At 39.5% G+C, this 21355-nt stretch overlaps 1 protein-coding gene across 1 annotated transcript in view; it reads left to right on the top strand.

Annotated features, from left to right (window-relative positions):
* Nucleotides 1–21355, top strand: part of DDR2 (discoidin domain receptor tyrosine kinase 2) — a 162002-nt gene that overhangs the window by 117188 nt on the left and 23459 nt on the right. The window contains exons 3-10 of the mRNA XM_089911949.1: nt 4751–4853; nt 6341–6572; nt 6886–7033; nt 7425–7530; nt 11482–11665; nt 16887–17130; nt 20250–20312; nt 21118–21248. Of these exons, the coding sequence (XP_089768075.1) occupies nt 4751–4853; nt 6341–6572; nt 6886–7033; nt 7425–7530; nt 11482–11665; nt 16887–17130; nt 20250–20312; nt 21118–21248 (1211 nt within the window). The remainder of the gene's footprint in view (nt 1–4750; nt 4854–6340; nt 6573–6885; nt 7034–7424; nt 7531–11481; nt 11666–16886; nt 17131–20249; nt 20313–21117; nt 21249–21355) is intronic.

Below are 21355 nucleotides of genomic sequence, written 5' to 3'. Positions count from 1 at the left end.
CCATATCCGTCACTGTCAAAAGTTTCTTTGTGTCCTCTTGTAATTCCTTCTGCCCACTCCTTCCTTCCCTAGGTAACCACTGGTCTGCTTTCTGTCACTGTAGGTTGACTTGTTTTCATTTTCTAGAATTGTATAATCTACAGTATAAATGGACGCATACGGTATATACTCTTTTTGCCTGGTTCATGCTCTTCTTTCCCTCAGCACAATTATTTTGAAATTTATCTGTGTTGTAGCATGTATCAATACAGCATTCTTTTTTATTACTGAGTAGCAGAGATGGGACTAGGGTGAGGCAAGGGAGGTGCCTAGGGTGCAAAGTGCAAGCTGGTGCTCACGCTCGGGATCCTGCAAAGGCAGCACTGGGACTTCCATGACCCTGGGAGTGGGCACCTCCTTGTATTTTGCACCCTAAACACCTCACTTGCTTTGTTCTAATCCCAGTCCTGCTGAGTAGTATTTCACTGCATGGATATATCGCAATTTGTTTATCCATTTACCTGTTGATGACATATGATTGCTTCCCAATTTGCGTTGTCTGTTACAAATAAAGCTGTTAAGGACACTCCTAAGTCTTTGTATGGACTTACACTTTTATTTCTTTTGGACAAATGCCTAGGAGTGAGTGGCTTCAGGACAGAATCAGTGTATAGATATATGGGTCTACTTCTGGACTTTCTCCTGTTTCTTTGGTACGTTTGTTTATCTTATACCAACATCCCACTGTCTTGATTTCTGTAGTTTTATAATGTTTTAAAATCTGATGTTAGTTCTTCCTCTTTGATCTTCTTTTTCAAAGTTGTTTTGACTATTCTGGGATCTTTGCTCTTCCATATGATTTTTAGAATCAATTTGTTCGTTTATACAAAAATGCCTGCTGAGACTTTGATTGGGTAGAATGGACATCTTAATAGTATTGGTTCTTTTGACCCATGAACACTGTAGTATATTATCTCCACTTATTTAGATCTTTAACTTCTTTTTGCAGTGTTGGGTGGTTTTTAGTGCACAGGTCTTTCACATCTTTTGTCTTGTTTATCCTTAAGTATTTTGTAATTTTTGATGCTACTGTAACTTGTAATTGCTCACTGCTAGTTTATAGAAACACAGCTGATTGTTGTATATTGATCTTATGTCCTGAAACCTTATTAAACTCATCTTTTAGTTCTAGTAGTAGCTTTTTTGTAGATTTCATCTGATTTCTTACGTAACTGATACTGTTATCTGCAATTAAAGGCAGTTTTATGTCTTCCTTTCCGATATGGGTGCCTTTTACTACTTTTTTCCCTTGCCTTATTGCTTTATCTGGAAATTCCAATATAATTTTTAAAATTGAGTTATAATTGACATATAACAGTATACTAGTTTCAGGTATACAACATATTGATCCTATATTTGTATATATTGAGAAATGGTCACCATAATAAGTCTAAGTTAACATCTATCACCATACATAGTTACAAAAATAATTTTTTCTTGTGATGAGAACTTTTAAAATCTACTCTCTTTGTAACTTTCAAATATGCGATACAGATTATTAAGTCCCATGCTGTACATTGCATCCCTGTGACTTATTTATTTTGTAACTGGAAGTTTGTCCCTTTTGATCCCCTATACCCATTTGGCTCAACCAATCTGTTCTCTGTATATATGAGATTTTTTTTTTTTTTGGTTGTTTGTTTTTTAGATTCCACGTATAAGTGAAATCATATGATATTTGTCTTTCTCCGTCTGACTTATTTCACTTAGCATAATGCCCTCAAGATCCATCCATGTTGTCACAAATGGCAAGATTTCATTCTTTTTTATGGTTAAATAAACCATATATATGGTATGTATGTGTATATATTATCACATCTTCTTTATCCATTCATCCATCAATGGACACTTAGGATGTTCCATAACTTAGCTATTGTAAATAATGCTGCAGTAAACATGGGGGTGCATATATCATTTTGAGTAGTGTTTTCATTTTCTTCAGATAAATACCCAGAAGTAGAATTGCTGGATTACATGGTAATTCTATTTTTAATTTTTTGAGGAACCTCCATATCATTTAACATGGTCACTGCACCAACCTACATTTCCACCAACAGTGCACAAGCATTCCCTTTTCTACACATCCTTGCCAATACTTGTAATTTCTGATCTTTTTTATAATAGCCGTTCTAACAGATGTGTGCTATCTTGCTGTGGTTTTGATATGCATTTCCTTGATGATTAGTGATGTTAAGCTCTTTTCATGTACCTGTTGGCCTTCTATATGTCTTCTTTGGAAAGAAGTTAGTTGAGGAATAATTGAAATCTCCAGCTATAATTGTGGATTTGTCCTTTTTTTTTTTTTTTTTGCTTCATTTGTTGTGAAACTCTGTTATTAGATGCATAAGTATTTAGGACTGTCATGTATTCTTGGTGAACTAGCCCCTGTATCACTGTGAAATACCATCTTTATTCCTTGTCTTGAAACTTTTGTGTCTGGTATTAATACAACCACTTCACCTTTCATTTGATTAAGTTTTCGTGGTATATTTTTTCCATATTTTCTTGTGACTTATCTGTGTTTTTATATTTAAAGCGTGTTTCTCATAGACCATATGTAGTTTAAACTTGCTTTCTTAAAACAATCCAGTCTGACAATCTCTACTTTCTAATTAGGGTATGTAGACCATTTATATTTAATGGGAGTATTTGTATGATTAACTTAAAATCTATATTCTTGCTATTTGTTTTCTATTTGTCCTGTGCTCTTTGTTTCCTTTTCTTCTGGCTTCTTTTCAATTAATTGAATTTTTATGATTCTGTTTTATCTTTTCTTGACTTATTAGCTATAAGTCTTTTAAAAAATATTATTTTTGTGCTTGCTTTAGCGTTTGCAGTATGCATCTTTAACTAAAGTCTATCTTCAAATGATATTATACCACTTCACATAGAGTTTAAGAAACTTTCAACAAGATAACTTCCATTTTTCCCTTTAAGCCTTTATGCTATCGTTGTCATGCATTTTACTTTTGTGTTGTAAACACCACAATATGTTGTTATTTTTGTTTAAATAGCCAATTACCACTTAAAGAGATATAAATAACATTAAAAATCATCTTATATATTTACCATGTAATTGCCATTTTGGGAAATTTGCTGTCGTCTTTATCTTTGGTCCTCGGTGCATAATGTGTCCTTTTCCTCTACATGCTTTTAAAATTTTCTCTTTATTATCTGCTCTAAGCAATTGGATTATGATATACTGTAGTGTAGTTTTCTTCATGTTTCTTGTGCTTCAAGTTGTTAAGTTTCTTGGGTTTATAATTTTCATCAAATTGAAACAATTTTCCACCATTTTTTATTCAAATAATTTTCTGTCTTTCTCCCTCCTCTTTTTCAAGGTATCCATTTACATGTATATCTAGATGTTTGAAATTGTTTCACATCTTACTGATGTTCTGCTTTTTGTTTATTGATTTATTGACTGATTCTCTTTTCTTTCATTGTTTCATTTTGGATAGTTTCTATAGTTGTCTTTATGTTCCTATTTTTTTTCCTCCAATATGTAATCTGCTTTTAATCCCATACAGTGTATTTCATCTCACACATTCAAGTTTTATCTCTAGAAATTTGACTTACCTCTTTTCTCTATCCTCTATAGCTCCCCTTATATTTCTGAACATATGCAACACAGTTATAATTATTTTGGTGTTCTTCTTTTCTAATTTAACTTCTATATTAATTCTGAATCAGTTTCAACAGATTTATTTATTTTTCTTATTATAGGTTCTATCTCTCTGCTTCTCTTAAAGCCTGGTATTATTATTATTATTTTTTGGCATGGGACATATCTGTACTAAAAAATTATTCATTGTTATTTAAATTTAGCCAGGGATCCTGTATTTTATCGGCAATCCTATGTCCTGAGAGCTCTATTCCCCTTGACCTCTACAGACTCTTACCTTTGTCTTCTGAGCTCAGGGAATTCTCCAGCCTCTGCCGGAGTTTTCACTCACTGTGCTACAGCCTGGACGTTCTCTCATGGAAGTAAGCTTTTGCAGTTGTACGGTTCATCTTCTTTGTTTCCTGTCTCTCAGGGATTGCTGCCCTTTGTTGTCTGATATTCATTATGTTGAAATCCAATTTTTCATATACTATTCCTGTTTTCCGGTTGTTTCACCCAGGGGAATAAATCTGGTCTTTATTACTCTATCTTGGATGGAGGAGGAAGTCCAATTCCTGAGGTTATTATTTTTAGCCAGAGTCTAAAACATGGTACCAATGGGGGCCAAAGCTGAGTGTTCAGTACCTTTATAGGAGAATTTGTTTTTAGCTGTGCTCCATAGGTTCATGAAATCAGCTATCTAAGAAAAGAAAATGCTATGGATCATAAAAGGTACCTAGTGATTATGAGGATGGCTCACCACTGTTGGGAAACTGATTAGAAATGCATGTCTGCTAATAAGGAAATGGGGATGGGCCATAGAGTTATTACCAAATAAAAGAATAAATCAGCACATAACAGTATTGTCAGAGTTTGGACCAAAAGATAAAGTTAGCTGAGGTTCAAATGCTTGGAAAATTGAACACTAATATGTTTGGAGGCAGGGCCAGGAAGAAAAGGCTGAGAGAGTCATAGTGGTCAAACTGGGGTCATAGAGGGTCCTAGTCCCTCTTTCCTGTCTAATAATCAATTGCATTCTAGCTGGGGGTCTCTGAAAATAAAATAAAAGGATTTCCTCTCTTTTCTCTTTGGTTCCTCTTGGTTCAGCCATATGCCGCTATCCTCTGGGCATGTCAGGAGGCCACATTCCAGATGAAGACATCACAGCTTCCAGTCAGTGGTCAGAGTCCACAGCTGCCAAATATGGAAGGTGAGAATGGATGCCTCAAGAAAACCTGAGTTCTGGGTTGGACAGAATTACTGACTCAAGGTCTAAGGAAGAAGCGTGGTACTTGGTGGGAGCTGGTGGGAATGGGGGAAGGGCATCAAAGTGGACCTGCTCTGCATGTTTTCAGGTAGAGAATTTGGGGCCCGGCAGCACGTGCTGGTCTAGCAACCTCACCCTAACCACAGGGTCCCTAGAGCCACACCACCCACAGCAGCTCGGCTTATTGATATGCAGTGCACTTGCTTTATCTCACGTTCTCACCATGAGCTACTGCAGGAAGTGGACTACAGTGGTACATATGAAAAAGTGTAGATTAGGCAGGTCACTGAGTGTTAGGAGACACGGCCCTCTTCTCAGTGGGTGTTTGTGAAACATCAATCACAGTGCAAGGCATCAAGGCCTTAAACAGACATTGAGGCATCCAACGAATTCTTCCCTCCTCTCAAGGATACCTCCCATAGAAGGGCCACCCTCATCCATAAACAAAGTATGTTGGGTTACTTGTGGTCTAATATCAGGGGTCCTTTAAAGCAATAAACTATTGCTTGTCAAAAATTATTGTCAAAAGCTATTCAGCTTGTTAAGAAGTAACCTTCTTCCTGGAATCTAGTTCTTTTGGTGTAAAGCATTGATTTCTGTTAAAATGGAATCACCCATAGGAAAAGCAACCCCGTAAACCTTCTCCATGATTTCTGTCTTAGGGTATGAAAGATTAGAGTGATGTTTGGTGGGGTTGGAAGGGAGCAACAATGAGCAGGTGCCGTCTGTGAGAGAAGGCACATTCCAGGGAAGAGGGAGAGGGGTAAGAGGGTCCCAAAATAAGCCTTATAATGATTTCACAGTTTTGTTTGTGGGTAGCTCAGGCTGGAGGTAGTAAAATGAAACCAGATTATTTACTATTCCCTGACATACTCTTACCCCTCACTTTCACCGTAGGTTTCCATGGCTTTTTGCTGAGCTGCCATGCTCACCCTGCTGGTTAAAATTCCACTACATTACACAACCCACACTGCAGGTCTTATGATTCCTCCCTCCCCACTCTTATAACTTGATATCCAGGCAAGGAGTGGTTAGCCTTGTTATGCTGAGACTGAAAATGGGGGGTGGGGGTGAGGGTGGTAAAATAACTCAGTGGGGAATAGAGGGTAGGAAGGGTTTCACTGCATGGGACCTCCCTTGAGATCACTAAATCAGGATGGGAAATAAAGGCTCCATGTCATCTGAAGGCCTCTAGCTCCCTGGTGGTGACTGTCTTTCTGGGTTTCATGGTGCCCCAGGAAGAGGGAACTGACCACAAGTGGGTACTGTGGTGACAGTCAGACTTGGTAGGGAGAGCCCAAAACGTCCATCTGGACTTTACTCCCAGCCTGCTGTCTCTCTTCAGCACTGGGCAGCTGCTTGCTGGGGACTGGTAGATAACTCTGTGGTTTCTTGGTTCCTTCCTCTACCCCCAACCCTCGTCAACCAAGGCTGGACTCAGAAGAAGGGGATGGAGCCTGGTGTCCTGAGATTCCAGTGGAACCTGATGACCTGAAGGAGTTTCTGCAGATTGACTTGCACACCCTGCACTTTATCACTCTGGTGGGGACCCAGGGGCGCCATGCAGGGGGCCATGGCATTGAGTTTGCCCCCATGTACAAGATCAATTACAGTCGGGATGGCACTCGCTGGATCTCTTGGCGGAACCGGCATGGGAAACAGGTGAGAAGAAGACACATCCAGACCCTGGGATGTCTGGGACCATATTTTGACTTAGGCTAGAAGAGGAAGTACACAGGTTGTCTATGTAGGTATGTGTGCCTGCAGACCTGGGATGCCCTTGTAAATGTGTGACCCAAGATGAAGGAGGGTGGGGTGGGGGGCACACATAGGGATATCAAGGCTGCTGAGTGGATACATTCTGCTCCTTGAATTAAAAGGAGAGGGTCCATCAAAGTGATTATGACTTGGGGAATGAAGAAGAGTCAGCATAACTTCATAGCATCTTCTCACTCTTTCTTTTATCTCTCCTCAGGTGCTGGATGGAAATAGTAACCCCTATGACATTTTCCTAAAGGACTTGGAGCCACCCATTGTGGCCAGATTTGTCCGCTTTATCCCAGTCACTGATCACTCCATGAATGTGTGCATGAGGGTGGAGCTTTATGGCTGTGTCTGGCTAGGTAGGTCTCTAGAGAGAGCGTGTAGACCTTATTAAAAACCCCAGCCCCTGGGAAATAAAGGCAATCAAATCAGAAAGAGGAATTACTTTCACCAAGAATTTCACCGGAATTACTAATCACCAAGAAGTGATCCCCTCTTGGTTAGAGTAAAGAAAGGGATATTATTCATCCACCCAGGGCTTGGTGCCCCACACCTGGCATACTGCATTCTAAGTCACTTTGCTGACTGCTGCTGAGGACTACTCCCTGTGTGCCCAGATTGAGTCCTAGGTGGACACATTGCTCAAGATTGCAGTCTTGAAGCCTCAGGTAGTTCCCTGGGATAGTTGTTCTGAGCAGCAGGTGCATCTCCTTCCCAAAGGCACTGACACATCTGTGTTTCCTTTGGCAGATGGCTTGGTGTCTTATAATGCTCCAGCTGGACAGCAGTTTGTACTACCAGGAGGCTCCATCATTTATCTGAACGATTCTGTCTATGATGGGGCCGTTGGGTACAGGTAAATTCTGTATTGTTCTGGGAACAATAATCAATGACTCAATCAGTCAACTAGCCAATGTTTATTTAGCCCTTATACTAGGCATTGTGAGATAAATTTAGATGAAGTAAAATATGTAGTCTTTATTTGGAAGGAACTAAGAGCCTAGTTTGGGAAGACAAAGTAATCAGAAGGAAAACAACAAATTATACAAAGTAAGGGCTGAACTTTGTGGTATGGCTCTAAGTACGGTAGCCATAATTTTTGACCCTCAAAACAAGATGTGTGGTCTGACAAAAATAATAGCCTACTTATGGAGACAAAGGGACAGAAGATTTGAAGTTACAAGTATAATAAACTGGACAGATAAAGAAGTTCAGAAAGAATGAACCCCAGAAATGTAAATGCTTTAGAAATTGTGAAAAGAAGGAGACTATTAAGGCTTACAATAGACAAGAAAAGATTCTAGGATGAGATGATAATTGGAGCAGAGGAGGTAGGTAGAGGGGAGCAGAAGAAGGGGATCAGGGATGAGGACCAGAATGGCCTGACTATAGCAAAAGCTAGAACTGGGAACAGCAGAAGGACCAATGGATACATGAAATGAACCAAGGGAGGGCCATGGTGAAGTATATTCAGATACAGAATGAATTTAGGGTTGGATAAGAGATGTTCCCACCTATCCCAATTCACTCCAAGTCTTGCCATTCTTCTTCTACCCCACTTCAACACTTTTCTCTCTTAGGTTAATCTTTGTCTGCAAAGATTGAGCCTGGCAGAGAAGTTAGACCATAGTGAAGTCCCCACCAGATGGTGGAGGTTGCTGGTGGTTGAGAGAGGGATTATTGAGTCTCAGGAAGAGGAGTGTGGAATTATAGCACTTCCATTGTCTTGGGTGTGAAGAATAAACTACTGCCCTCCAGCTTCCACGCCTTGTGTGAAGCTTCCATGCCCCACTCATCCAGTCTTCTATTACTAATCACTTCCTTTCCATCTACTTAGTCACTGTTCTTCCCCTTTTACATAATCTGTCTTGGCATCATTTCACTTAGCCACACCCAACTGCCATCAACTCAAGGCACAGAGGAAATCAGAGATCAACTGAATTCAGTTTAGTTTAGTAAGTCTTTGCTAATCAACTGTTACTACGTGCAAGGAATTTGGTAGGGATTCAAATATGATAAAGTCATTGGTCCTACCTTTAAGAAGCTCACAGTTAGGAATGGGGACTAAGCCAGGATATAAATTACTATGATACAAGCATAAGAGTAAGAGATACACAATGAGTGCTTTGGGATTCAAAGAAACAAGAAAGCTATAGAAGGAAAACAGAGCATTGGGAGTGAAAACACCTGGATTCATGTCATAAAATTATTTCTGTTTGCTATGAGGCTGAAGTGATAAAAAAAGTATGTAAGGAAAGCATTTTGTAGAGATAACATGCTATATACATGTAAGTTATTATCTGATTGGAGGACCAGTTAAAACATAATAGAATAGAGGAAATCTGAAATGACCCCAAAGGATGGGTAGAACTTTCACAGGTAAAGAATCTTGAAATGGCATTTTAGGCAGAAGGAATACCATGATGACAAAAGAATCATGGTTGTAAAGTTTAGGGGAATGTCTGGGAAAGATCAGCAGTTTAGTTAACCATGGGCCATATTTATGTAGCAAGGCAGTAGATTAGAAGCATAGCAAGGCGGATTTTGTCATATTTTGGAGGAACTTGAATGTCAGGGCCAGGAAGAAGAGGGGAGGAGGAGGAGTTGTTCTTCTTTACCAACATCATCAACACAATGTGTCACTGAAGGTTTTTAAAGCTGGGGAAGAGCATGATGGGAGCTGTGCTTCAGACAGATTAATCAAGCTGCATTCAAAGGTTAGATTTGAATAGGAAGGGAGGAGATGAGGGGGACATTTTCTAATTCCAAATTCTGTCAGATGAAAAGAGTTAATGACCCAGGCCATAATGCTGACTGTGGGAATGGGAATGAGAAAGATACTCATTTAGGGAATATTTGTAGTCTGATTGGATACAGGGGGCAAGACAGTAATGTGAGAAAAAGAGTTAGATGAAACAATAGTCTAAAACAATGGAGACAACATTTATTCATTCAACAAACATATTTCGAATGCTTATCATGTGCCAGGGACTCTTAGTGGATATGGAAGAGAAGTATAATTGACAGAATTGGGAAACCTAGGTGAAAGACTTAGTTTAGAAAGGGATGATGATGGATTCAGTTTGGAATATAAGTTCAAGGGACTGACAGGACATTCAAATAGAGAAATAAGGCAGGTAACTGGAAATATGGCTCTGGATGAACCCCAGAGGAAAGATGACAAAATAATCACAGAGATTTAGACACAGTCAGCTTCCACCTAATAATTGAGGTCATGAGCTATCTAGCTGGGGGGTAGCTAAGTGATGAGATACAGAGTTACCTAATTCAAGCTCTCAGGAAATAAATAGTCATAGTAGCAAAAGTTACTTATTTAAATTTAAAAAAAATTCTAAAAGTAATATATACTGTTGTCGAAATTCTAACAATTCTAAAGTATATGAAGTAAACAGGGAAAGTTTCTTTCCTTATTGATTAAATTTTGATGGAAGAGAAATTGAATAAGCATTCCTTCTAATTTGTACTGCTTTTCTGAAGACTTTCATGGGGGTTTATTTTTCTGGGGATAATGGGCAATATATTCATTGCAAGTAAACTTATGTTCTCCTAGCCTTCTGATCTGTAGAGAGAAGAAAAAGATGGCAAAACCTTGGAAGGGAGATCCAGGCTCTGGTCACTGTGGATAAGGCCAGTCAAATTTTATAATTTGCCAAACAGTTTTCAATGAACAAATATATTTAAAAATGTACCTGTAAGGCTGGCATAATCACTCTTAATCCTTTTTTTTTTTTTGGTAATTCACAAATTTTACATAACATTGTTCTGCCTATAACCTCATGGGTCACATGGATTATTGCTTGAGTGTGAATATCCCAATCTCTTCATTTGGGAGACTCTTGACATACCTTCCAGAGCTTGAGGAGAGAGAAGTTCCACACGATGGGTTCTTGTTCTGTCCCTCCATAAACAGAAGGAAGGAGGTCTCTTTATGTTCTTCACATAGTCAAATTAACATCAATACACATCCATCCCACCCAGCAGTCAGGCTTCTGGCAAACTCAGCCATTCAAACAGAGCCTTACACTCGGAAGTGAAAAGGCTGCCAAGCTAGAAAATAAAACGAAATCCAGTGCCTGAGACTCTCATGTCCATGCATTTTACTCCATGAGTCTAGTATTCTGCAAATGTAATTAAAGTTAAATATAAATCAGTATTTAAATTTGTTAGAAGTTACTTTTTCCCCCGTTTGTTCGATATCGAATCAAGTTGTTGGAGATGTGGGGTAGAAGAAGGCATGACTGGCTTCCCTGGATTTGATTCACTGAACAATGACAACATGCAGTCAAAGTAGAGTCAGAAAAGTTTCCAATCAGCTCTGGGACCATTTATTTAGTGATGAGCAAGTGCCACCATCTGCTGTAGTATTTGTTCTATGCATTCATTCATTTACTCATTAATGGATGAATTAGTCAAATGCGTTTGATAATATTGAATCATTATATAAAGACTTGTTAAGTATATAAGAACAGGTAAGGATACAATAGATCATAGAAAGCTTTTCATATAAAATGATTTAAAAAAGGTGTTCAAAAGCTTTGCTATTATAGAGTTAAGCATCAAATATTTTGTAAAATTCATTTATATGAAATTCTTAGTTCTCCACTGATGCAGGCTAAATGAGTCAGTACTACAAAATATATTGGATTTTTCATAATTCTTCAACCTCCGAGATAATCAGCTCTTACAAAACCTGGGGTGAAGAAACTGGGTAAAAGCTCTTCCATGAATATGTAATTAACTCCAGGTTCCTCTCTCCCTTTTCCTTCTCCTCTTTTGGCTTGAGCAGCATGACTGAAGGGCTGGGCCAGTTGACCGATGGGGTGTCTGGCCTGGATGATTTCACCCAGACCCATGAGTACCATGTGTGGCCAGGCTATGACTACGTGGGCTGGAGAAATGAGAGTGCCACCAATGGTTACATCGAGATCATGTTTGAGTTTGACCGCATCAGGAATTTTACTACTATGAAGGTCAGTGGAGTTAGGCGTAGAAGCCAAAATCATGGTGTAGGGAAAAAGCATGCTGGAAAGAACCCTAGGGTGGTGCCAGCAGAATGGCATTCAAGCACATATTCTGCTGCTAGCTAGCTGCATGCATTTCTTGAGTCACTTCATCTGTCTGGGCTTGTTTCTTCATTTGTAAATAAGGATGTTAGATTAGGTCACTGTTTCACAATGTATTTGGCTGTTGTTGTCTCAACGCCAGAGTGGACATATCCATTATGCAAAGTGGGCACAGTGTCTGGGACCCACGATACTTGTAAGGCCCGTGGAAATGGGCCTTTAACTTCTTTTACTGTCAGAATAAAAGACATGAGCCTTAACGTTGAAAGTTTTTACCTTTTTAACAAAACAGTTGTAAAATATAATTTTAACATACTTTTTGTGGAGGGAGTGGCCCACAAAGGCAGTAGTGATGAGGGCCCTTGGAAGTCATTCCATGGCCCCACCCAGCACTCTGCAGGGAGGGGACACACTCTTATCAGTAAGGGTGTCTCATTGCAGCTCTGATTCTCAATGGAAGAAGAAGGAGCTTTGTATTTTGAACCACTTCCCATCCCTGAGTGCTTCTTCCATGCCCACAGCACTAAGAAATCACGACAGAAGATCCCATACTGTTCTGTTCCCAGAGTTCTTTGTTTCCTATCTATTATCATTTATCTGTCTATGTGTCTGGTTCTCTTACTAGACCTCAAGCTCCTTCTCAGACTCTGCTTTCTGGTCTTTGTACCCAAGCGTCTGACACTTAATATATACAGGCTCCATAAATGTTTGCAAGTGAACAAATGATATACTTTATTGCCTACTCTAGCCATTTATGGTTATAAATATCTCTGCCACCTGGGGTAGAAGGAGGAGGAGATATGATGAACATCAGTAAGACACTGAGAATATAATAGTATTTTCCTAGCTATAAACAAAAACTTGAAGAAGGACTGGGACCAGGCAGGAGGAATCACTGTGACTCCTGGCTGGGCCACCATCCGGATTCTAGACCTCAGGCCCAGGGTTTCAGTTTGTCTTCTCTGTGGGACCTCCGTGACTCTTTGCCCAGTCAGAGGAGTTGGTTATCCAATGAGTGAGATTCAAGGGTGAAATGAGGTGGTTTTTCTAAGGCCTCAAATGTAAATTATTAGGTTTTTGGGTTTGTTTTTTCTGAAACACCGTCACCCAGAAGTCTTTATTAAAATGCAAGTATTTTACCTCAGGGAGAGTAAAACAATAAAAAAAATTAATGTCTTAAATGCAGTAGCAGAAGTTATTTTATCAGTTAACTATTACAGAGTAGTTAAGAGTGAGTAGGTAAATTTCATTGAGTACTTGGATGGAAGCTGAAAGACCTGGGAGAAGCCCAGACTGGGTGTGCTCTGGGGAGAGGTAAGTGCAGACCATGAGAAGAACTGGAGGGGGGGACTTAAGGCCTGATTTCCATTTTCTCTGGGGTAGGGCCTTTCAGGAGAGCCTACCCTGGATGTAAGGGTTGAGGACCTCTCCGTTGGTATGGTGAGTTTCCTGATACTTAGCTCAAATGATAGTTTTTCCTTTTTTCTTACTCAATCCCAAGTATGTTTCAGAGAGAAAGGAATGGAAGAAAAGTCCCTGCAAAAAGTGACCAGATTAGACGTTCCACCTGAATTCTAGGTTCTGGGGGTAAACAGATGAATAAGAAATGGTCCCTACCTTGGGGCAATTTGCAGTTCAGTGGGGGAAGACACTATTTATTTGCAAAAGAAGGTGTGTAGAATGACATGGGGACCCTGAAGAAGGGAAACTGTATCATTCCCAATAAATAAAAATTTGTTATTCTTGGCACAAACCTGGAGTCAAAAAGAAAGTGCATGTCTGCTCTATCACTCTCACATGTTAAGATGATAATATCTCCCAGTTGGATTAATAGCTATTAGTTAAACGATGAGAACAGAAGGATCAACACAGACCCAGTCTGCCAGTGTGTTGCTCGGAATGGCTCTTGGGAAGCTGTAAAACGTGTGTGAAATCGTGTGTTAACACATTATTCTTTACAGGTTTATGGGGGGGGCGGGGTGGGGGGAAATATGCCCAGTAACAAAACTATGTATGCTTCAAGGAAAAATTTATTTGTATTGCTGAATAATGTGTATACCCAATATGTACCTATGAACATGGGTATCAATTCACTATAGATCATTGGGAGAATTTCTAGTCACAAAAAGAATAAAATGTATTTTAAAGTCCCCATAAAGTTATAATATTTGCTCAATTGCCTTTGATCTTCCTGAGTCCCCAGGAGCTCCTGTTTAACTAGTTTATCACAGATCAAAATTATTCAAAAGCATATGTCTGCATTTAGAAGGTGCCAGAAACCTCTCAGGAGCTGACTCAGAGCTAGTCTTCTCAGGACTAGCAGGCCAAGCAGGTGTCTACCATATTTTAATTTTTCTGAGACAAATGAAAAGTAAAAGACGACTTTCAGGTCACTGAAGTCTTCTAGAGAGTAGTTTTTTACTTCTTAGGCAAAGTACTGCGTATTTCCCTCCCTGATCTGATTATAGTTAAAATACAGCATTTAAAAGAAAATCAACAACCCAATCCAAAAATGGGCAGAAGACCTAAATAGACATTTCTCCAAAGAAGATATACAGACTGCCAACAAACACATGAAAGAATGCTCAACATCACTAATCATTAGAGAAATGCAAATCAAAACTACAATGAGATAACATCTCACACCGGTCAGAATGGCCATCATCAAAAAATCTAGAAACAATAAATGCTGGAGAGGGGGTGGAGAAAAGGGAACCCTCTTGCACTGTTGGTGGGAATGTAACTTGATACAGCCACTGTGGAGAACAGTATGGAGGTTCCTTAAAAAACTACAAATAGAATTACCATGTGACCCAGCAATCCCACTACTGGGCACGTACCCTGAGAAAACCATAATTCAAAAAGAGTCATGTACCAAAATGTTCACTGCAGCTCTATTTACAATAGCCCGGAGATGGAAACAACCTAAGTGCCCATCATCGGATGAATGGATAAAGAAGATGTGGCACATATATACAATGGAATATTACTCAGCCATAAAAAGAAATGAAATTGAGCTATTTGTAATGAGGTGGATGGACCTAGAGTCTGTCATACAGAGTGAAGTAAGTCAGAAAGAGAAAGACAAATACCGTAAACTAACACATATATATGGAATTTCAGAAAAAAAAAAAACTGTCATGAAGAACCTAGGGGTAAGACAGGAATAAAGACACAGACCTACTAGAGAATGGACTTGAGGATATGGGGAGGGGGAAGGGTAAGCTGTGACAAAGCGAGAGAGAGGCATGGACATATATACACTACCAAACGTAAGGTAGATAGCTAGTGGGAAGCAACCGCATAGCACAGGGAGATCAGCTCGGTGCTTTGTGACCGCCTGGAGGGGTGGGATAGGGAGGGTGGGAGGGAGGGAGATGCAAGAGGGAAGAGATATGGGAACATATGTATATGTATAAGTGGATCACTTTGTTATAAAGCAGAAACTAACACACCATTGTAAAGCAATTATACTCCAATAAAAACAAAACAAAACAAATAAAAAAGAAAAGAAAATCAAATCCACAAAGCATTTAGAAAATGAAAAATTACATGTATCAAAACAAATGGGATACGTATAAAACCACACTGAATAAAATTCATGGTACTGAATACATTCTTTATTATTTTTTTAAATCTTTATTGGAGTATAATTGCATCACAATACTTTGTTAGTTTCTGTTGTACAACAAAGTGAATCAGCCATATGCATACATATATCCCCATATCCCCTCCCCTTTAGCCTTGCTCCCACCCTCCCTATCCCACCTCTCTAGGTCATTGCAAAGCACCGAGCTGATCTCCCTGTGCTATGCGGCTGCTTCCCACTAGCTGTCTGTTTTACATTGTGTAGTGTATATATGTCGATGCTACTCTCACTTTGCCCCAGCTTCCCCCTTCCCCCCTACCCCATGTCCTCAAGTCCATTCTCTATGTCTACATCTTTATTCCTGCCCTGCCACTAGGTCCATCAGTCTAACATCAAAGATAAATGCATAAACCAATTAATTAAAGTCAGAAAACTATAGAAATGATCATAAATCCAAGACCTTATTTTTGGAAAAATAGAAAAAATTTTACTATACAAATCAAGAAAAAATAAATTGAAAGAGATTCTGAAACATATATTTTTATATATAAATGCATTTTAAAATATACTCTATTTATTACATAAATATGTTAAGTCCACAGGAGAATGAAATCCTATGCTATTTACTTGCATTCTAGAAGGATTCCCAAAACATCTGTAGGAAAGATTATTACCTACCCCACAGGCTACTTATCCAACACTTTGCAGATTTCAAAACATCTGAAAAATGTATTGAAGCTGTAGTTGGTATTTCTTTGATTTTGTTCTTAGCCTTGTTCCATTTACTTGTGTTCAATAAACTAGAACTGTTAATTCATCCCAAGGAAGGTACAACAAAAAAGCTACCTTCCTAAAGGCCTTCTTTTCTCATCTCAGAAAATATCTATGAGGAAGATTTGAGGCTCTCATCAGAATGGCTTTACCTAAGCTGAATTTAATTAAGAGAGATAATTAAGTTTTGTGTCTCCGGCTGACAAATGCTAATACCTGGCAGTGGAAGTGAGATTTCTAAAGAGAAAGATGAAATTATATTGGATTGTGTATTATTTCAGGTTTCTCATCGAAACCTGTTGAAAGAAGTGGACTGGCTTTGGAATGTACATAGGAGAAAGTAGTTCAGAATAGCTCCATTCTGGGCAGATAGCAACCGTGGTTGAGAGGACTGGAGTGGTTGGGTTACAAAACTCTTTTGTAAAAAGAGCAGAGAGAGTTCAGGGCAAGGAAGGAACTGAGAGGATGCTGGTCCAGCCCTCATTTAACAGATAAGGATGCTACTCCCAGCAGCATGCAGTGAGGTAGCCAGGGGAGCACAATTGCAAAGAGGTGACTGGGGTAGCAGCCCAGGTTTTATAAGGTATCACTGCCACTGTGAGATTCCTAGAAGGGAAAAATGCAAGACTGCAGAGCACCAATTATTCACCAAGGGTGGTGCTCAGAGAAATTTGGCAGGTCTAAGATCTTACTGGGTTAGGTTGCACTGTGTCCCTAGTGCCACCCAACAGGATCGCCCTGTCACTCACATGCCTCTTTCTCTGCCAGGTCCACTGCAACAACATGTTTGCTAAAGGTGTGAAGATTTTTAAGGAGGTACAGTGCTACTTTCGCTCTGAAGCCAATGAATGGGAACCAAACGCTGTTTCCTTCCCCCTTGTCCTGGATGACGTCAACCCCAGTGCTCGGTTCGTCACGGTGCCCCTCCACCACCGCATGGCCAGTGCCATCAAGTGCCAATACCATTTTGCTGACACCTGGATGATGTTCAGTGAGATCACCTTCCAATCAGGTTGGGAGCTCGGGGGCCCCTTAGGGAACTGGGAGCAGGGTGGTGAAGGAGGAGGGCGGTGTCCAGAGTTTCTCACTGGCGGGTGTCTGAAAGGAGGACGGTTGTACAGGTGGCTTCTCATGGGCAGATAGAGGGACTGTTTTCTGCGAGTGTAGTTGTGGAAGGGTAGGGATGAGGATGTAGAAGTGGACAGAATGTTTACTTGGCTCTCACATACATTTGTCTAAAAGAGATGTAAGATAAAGGATTAAAGAAAATGAGTACAATGTGTTAAAACCTTTATGTAAGTCAAGCCAGTTAAGGGGAAGCACACCTAAACATTATTAAAATATTTAAATGAAGATGTCTAAATAAAAGTAAAGAGAACAATGAACCCCCATCCATCACCTAGCTTTACTAACCATTGATGTTTTTTTGTCATGCTTGTTTCCTTTATTCCTCCTTTTTTGGTATAGTATTTTGAAGCAAATCTGAGACATTATTTGATTTCACTACTAAAATTTTAGAATACACCTGAGAAAATAACATTACCTTCATAATAATGCCATTATTACATCCAACAAATTTATTAGTAACTAATTCCTTAATATAATAGCCAGTCCACATTCAAGACACATTCAAGACACATCCCTGATTGTCTAATAGTGTCTTACTACAGTTGGCTTGATTGAATTAGGATCCAACTAATTAGCCCCTCTTGGTGTATTTCCTTTATTATATTACTAGGTGGTATCTCTTTTAACCTAAAACAGTTTTTAAAAAAAATTCCATTCTGGTTTTGCTGATTACTTTCTGTGGTGTAATTTTACTGGAGCTTCTCTCCTCTGTCATCCTGTAGACTGGTGGTTATATCTACAGGTGAACTTGATTCAAATTCAGTATTCATTTTTGCCAAGGATTTTTCATGGATAGTGCTGTGTACTCTATGCTGAACCTCGTCATGGGGATGTTATGTTGGAATCTCTTACTTTTAGTGATGCTAAGATTGATCTCTGGGCTCAGGTGGTTATCCTTTCATTGAAAAGTTCCCAATGAACTTTCTCCTTAGGTTTTATCCTCCATTGATGACCAGTGCTTAAATTATTTCATTAGGAGTTGCTAAATGGTGATTTTCTAATTCTTTTATTCCTTCTGCATTTATTACCTGAGTTTCTTCTGAATAGGAGAACTATTCCCCATATGCTTGTTAACCCTGAAATACAGTTCATGTTGGAAGGGCAGCATACATAATTAATTTTTTCATCAATTTACAGAGTAATGAGTCAATGCTCTAGCAACCTTCAGCGGTATCTAGTAGATTTTATTTTGGTTTTCATCCTCACTAACATTAAAGAGGACACATTTTTAGAGGTGTGTTTAAAAAAAGGATTTTTTAAAAATTTACTTATTTGGTTGCACTGGGTCTCAGTTGCAGCAGGCGGGCTCCTTAGTTGCAGCTTGCAGGCTTCTTAGTGGTGGCTCGCCAGCTCCTTGGTTGCAGTACATGTGTTCCTTAGTCGCGGCATGCGAACTCTTAGTTGCAGCATGCATGCAGGATCTAGTTCCCTGACCAGGGATCGAACCCAGGCCCCCTGCATTGGGAGTGCGGAGTCTTATCCACTGTGCCCCAGGGAAGTTCCCTCTCTGAGGATTTAAATTTTATGACAGGATTCTTTACCTGCCTTAGAGAAGCATCCATCTCTTAATCAAAATAGAAGTCACTAAGTATCATATATGTACAGTTGACCCGTGAACAACATGGGTTCGAACTGCACGGGTCTATCTATATATGGATTTTTTTCCATAGTAAATATTACAGTACTACACAATCCACAGTTGGTTGAATCCATGGATGCAGAACCTCGGATATGGAAGAACCATGTATATGGAGGGCTGATTTTAAGTTATATGCAGATTTTCCACTGCGCAGAGTACTCAGTGCCCCTAACCTGCACGTTGTTCAAGGGTCAATGGTACATCTCAAAGAGGAATATAATTATATTCAATATTATATTCAATACAGTTTCTTCCTGAGAATCTCTTCTTTTTTATTCTACTGACCAGAGTCCTTTTAGACACTGTCTTGAATCTCAGTCTTAAGGGTCTGACTTTACAGCACTTATCTGATTGTTCCTTGTATATCTCCTTCACTGTTACTTCCTCTTTATACCATATACTACTTACAATGAACATGTGTGCATTCATGCATAAAACATTATTGAGCATCTACTATACACCATGCACTGTCTTATTTATTAGGTTACAATGACAAACAAGACAATGTCCTTGACCTAAAGGTGCCCAATGTTTCATAGAAGATGGATGAGTAAACTTAAAATATGAAACACTGTGGTATGTACTAAATGATATAGGCACTGGGTACTACGGAGCCAAAGAAGAAGTAAATCCAAATCAGACTTAGGCAGGAGTATATTATTTGGGGTAGGGTGGGCTACTGTAACAAATACTCCAATAACTTATTATTGCTGACTAATTATTATTTATTATTACTGATAGTCTTTGCATATTCTAATTCTTGACCCCCTTGATTAGACAAGTCAGAGGGAAAAATTAGTTACCAACATCAATCTGTCAAATACACTTTTGGGAGCTAGTCCTAGAAGCTTCAACAACACTGTAAAGGATACTCTAATTTATTTCTAAGGAAGAAGGCTTAATTTATAAATTAAAGAGCTAGGACTATGAGGCATAGTGAAAACTCTTTTGTAAAACACCGTAATTTCCTTGAAGGGAAAGCGCATCTGAACCCTATGTCTGTCCTATGTCTACTTACCCATTGTATTCTCTCTACATTTTGTTGAATTTGGATCTCACTTCCTATGCATGATTCATGATAATGTGTGGTCACAGCCCTCTGATAACTCTCTTTAACTTTTTTGTACCATGACACTTAGTAGGTAACAATTGAAACAAAATTTTTACAAAAGAAAAGTTACCCTTACTATTTAGATGAATGGCAATATTTTTTACTTAATATATTATATGATTTAATTTCTAAGAAAGGCTTGTAGCAACCCAGTAAATCGATTTCACAAAGTGCTAGCTTACAACCTGCCTTCAGAAAAACCACTACCGAGCTGCCTTCTTCCCAGCTCTGACTCACCCTTGTTTTGTGACAGATGCTGCTATGTACAACAACTCTGGAGCCCTTCCCACATCGCCTGTGGCACCCACAACCTATGGTATGTATGCTTCTTGGTTATAAAAATTAAGTTGAAGGGACCTCCTGGAGGATGAAGAAGGGTGGATATTTGCAAAGGCTTGACTGTGTAGCAGGCTTGATACCAGGTGGCTTTCAGTGAAGAGTAGCTCTGGAAAGATAGGACAGACCACCTCCAAAGTTAAGGGCCCAACCTCACTCTCTTCCCTGCTGGTCCATGTGATTCTTCTGCTGAGGCAGAGTCTGGAGCTGTTCCAACTGCTTCTTAGAAGTTTGGGAAGCTTGGAGCCAAAACAGGGAAAGGGATATTTCTAGGTGAGACCCATTGTAGGGATCTCAATGAATGAATGGAACAAAAAGCTAGTCTCTCCAATTGGAGAGAAATATGGAAAAGTGTATGCATTGCTTCAAACAGTCACTGGCTGTATAAGTCAGCGATCTGAGAAACACGTGATCAAGTGTCTCCAAAGAGGACTCTCAGCTGCCTTGGCATGTCTCAATGCAGAGTGAAACTGATTCTTCACCTGTTTTTCATGAGGTGTGATTAGGGGCCATGGTATAAAGGGAGCAAAATTTTGGGAGGAATGGAAAACCTCTCCATTATCCAGTCTAATACATGAGGAAGAGGAAGCTACTGTCCCATGGCGGAGGGCTGTAGGATATAAGAGCACAGGAATACAAGAGTAGCAAGACCAAGTGTTAAGTGGCATCTTGTGGAATTATCCTGAAGGAATAGGTTCTGCCTTCTTATCTCTAGTCCAAGCCCTTATGCTCTTCCTTGCCCCTTGAGATGATAATATTCTTCGTCCTTCTTTTCCTGGTTACAGATCCAATGCTTAAAGTTGATGACAGCAACACTCGAATCCTGATTGGCTGCTTAGTGGCCATAATCTTCATCCTCCTGGCTATCATTGTCATCATCCTCTGGAGGCAGTTCTGGCAGAAAATGCTGGAGAAGGTGAGGAAGTGCAGGACGATCACGGGGTAGGAAGCTGCTCCATCCTTTCCTGTGCTGCTTCATTAATATCCAAGCCAAGTTTCTCACAGTTCTATTCCTACTTCTTT

Source organism: Delphinapterus leucas, chromosome 1 (genome assembly GCF_059928025.1).
Source record: "Delphinapterus leucas isolate spDelLeu-1000000601 "Yukka" chromosome 1, BTC_Dleu_Yukka2, whole genome shotgun sequence".
NCBI lineage: Eukaryota > Metazoa > Chordata > Mammalia > Artiodactyla > Monodontidae > Delphinapterus > Delphinapterus leucas.
This window is presented reverse-complemented; position numbering and strand designations above follow the sequence as displayed.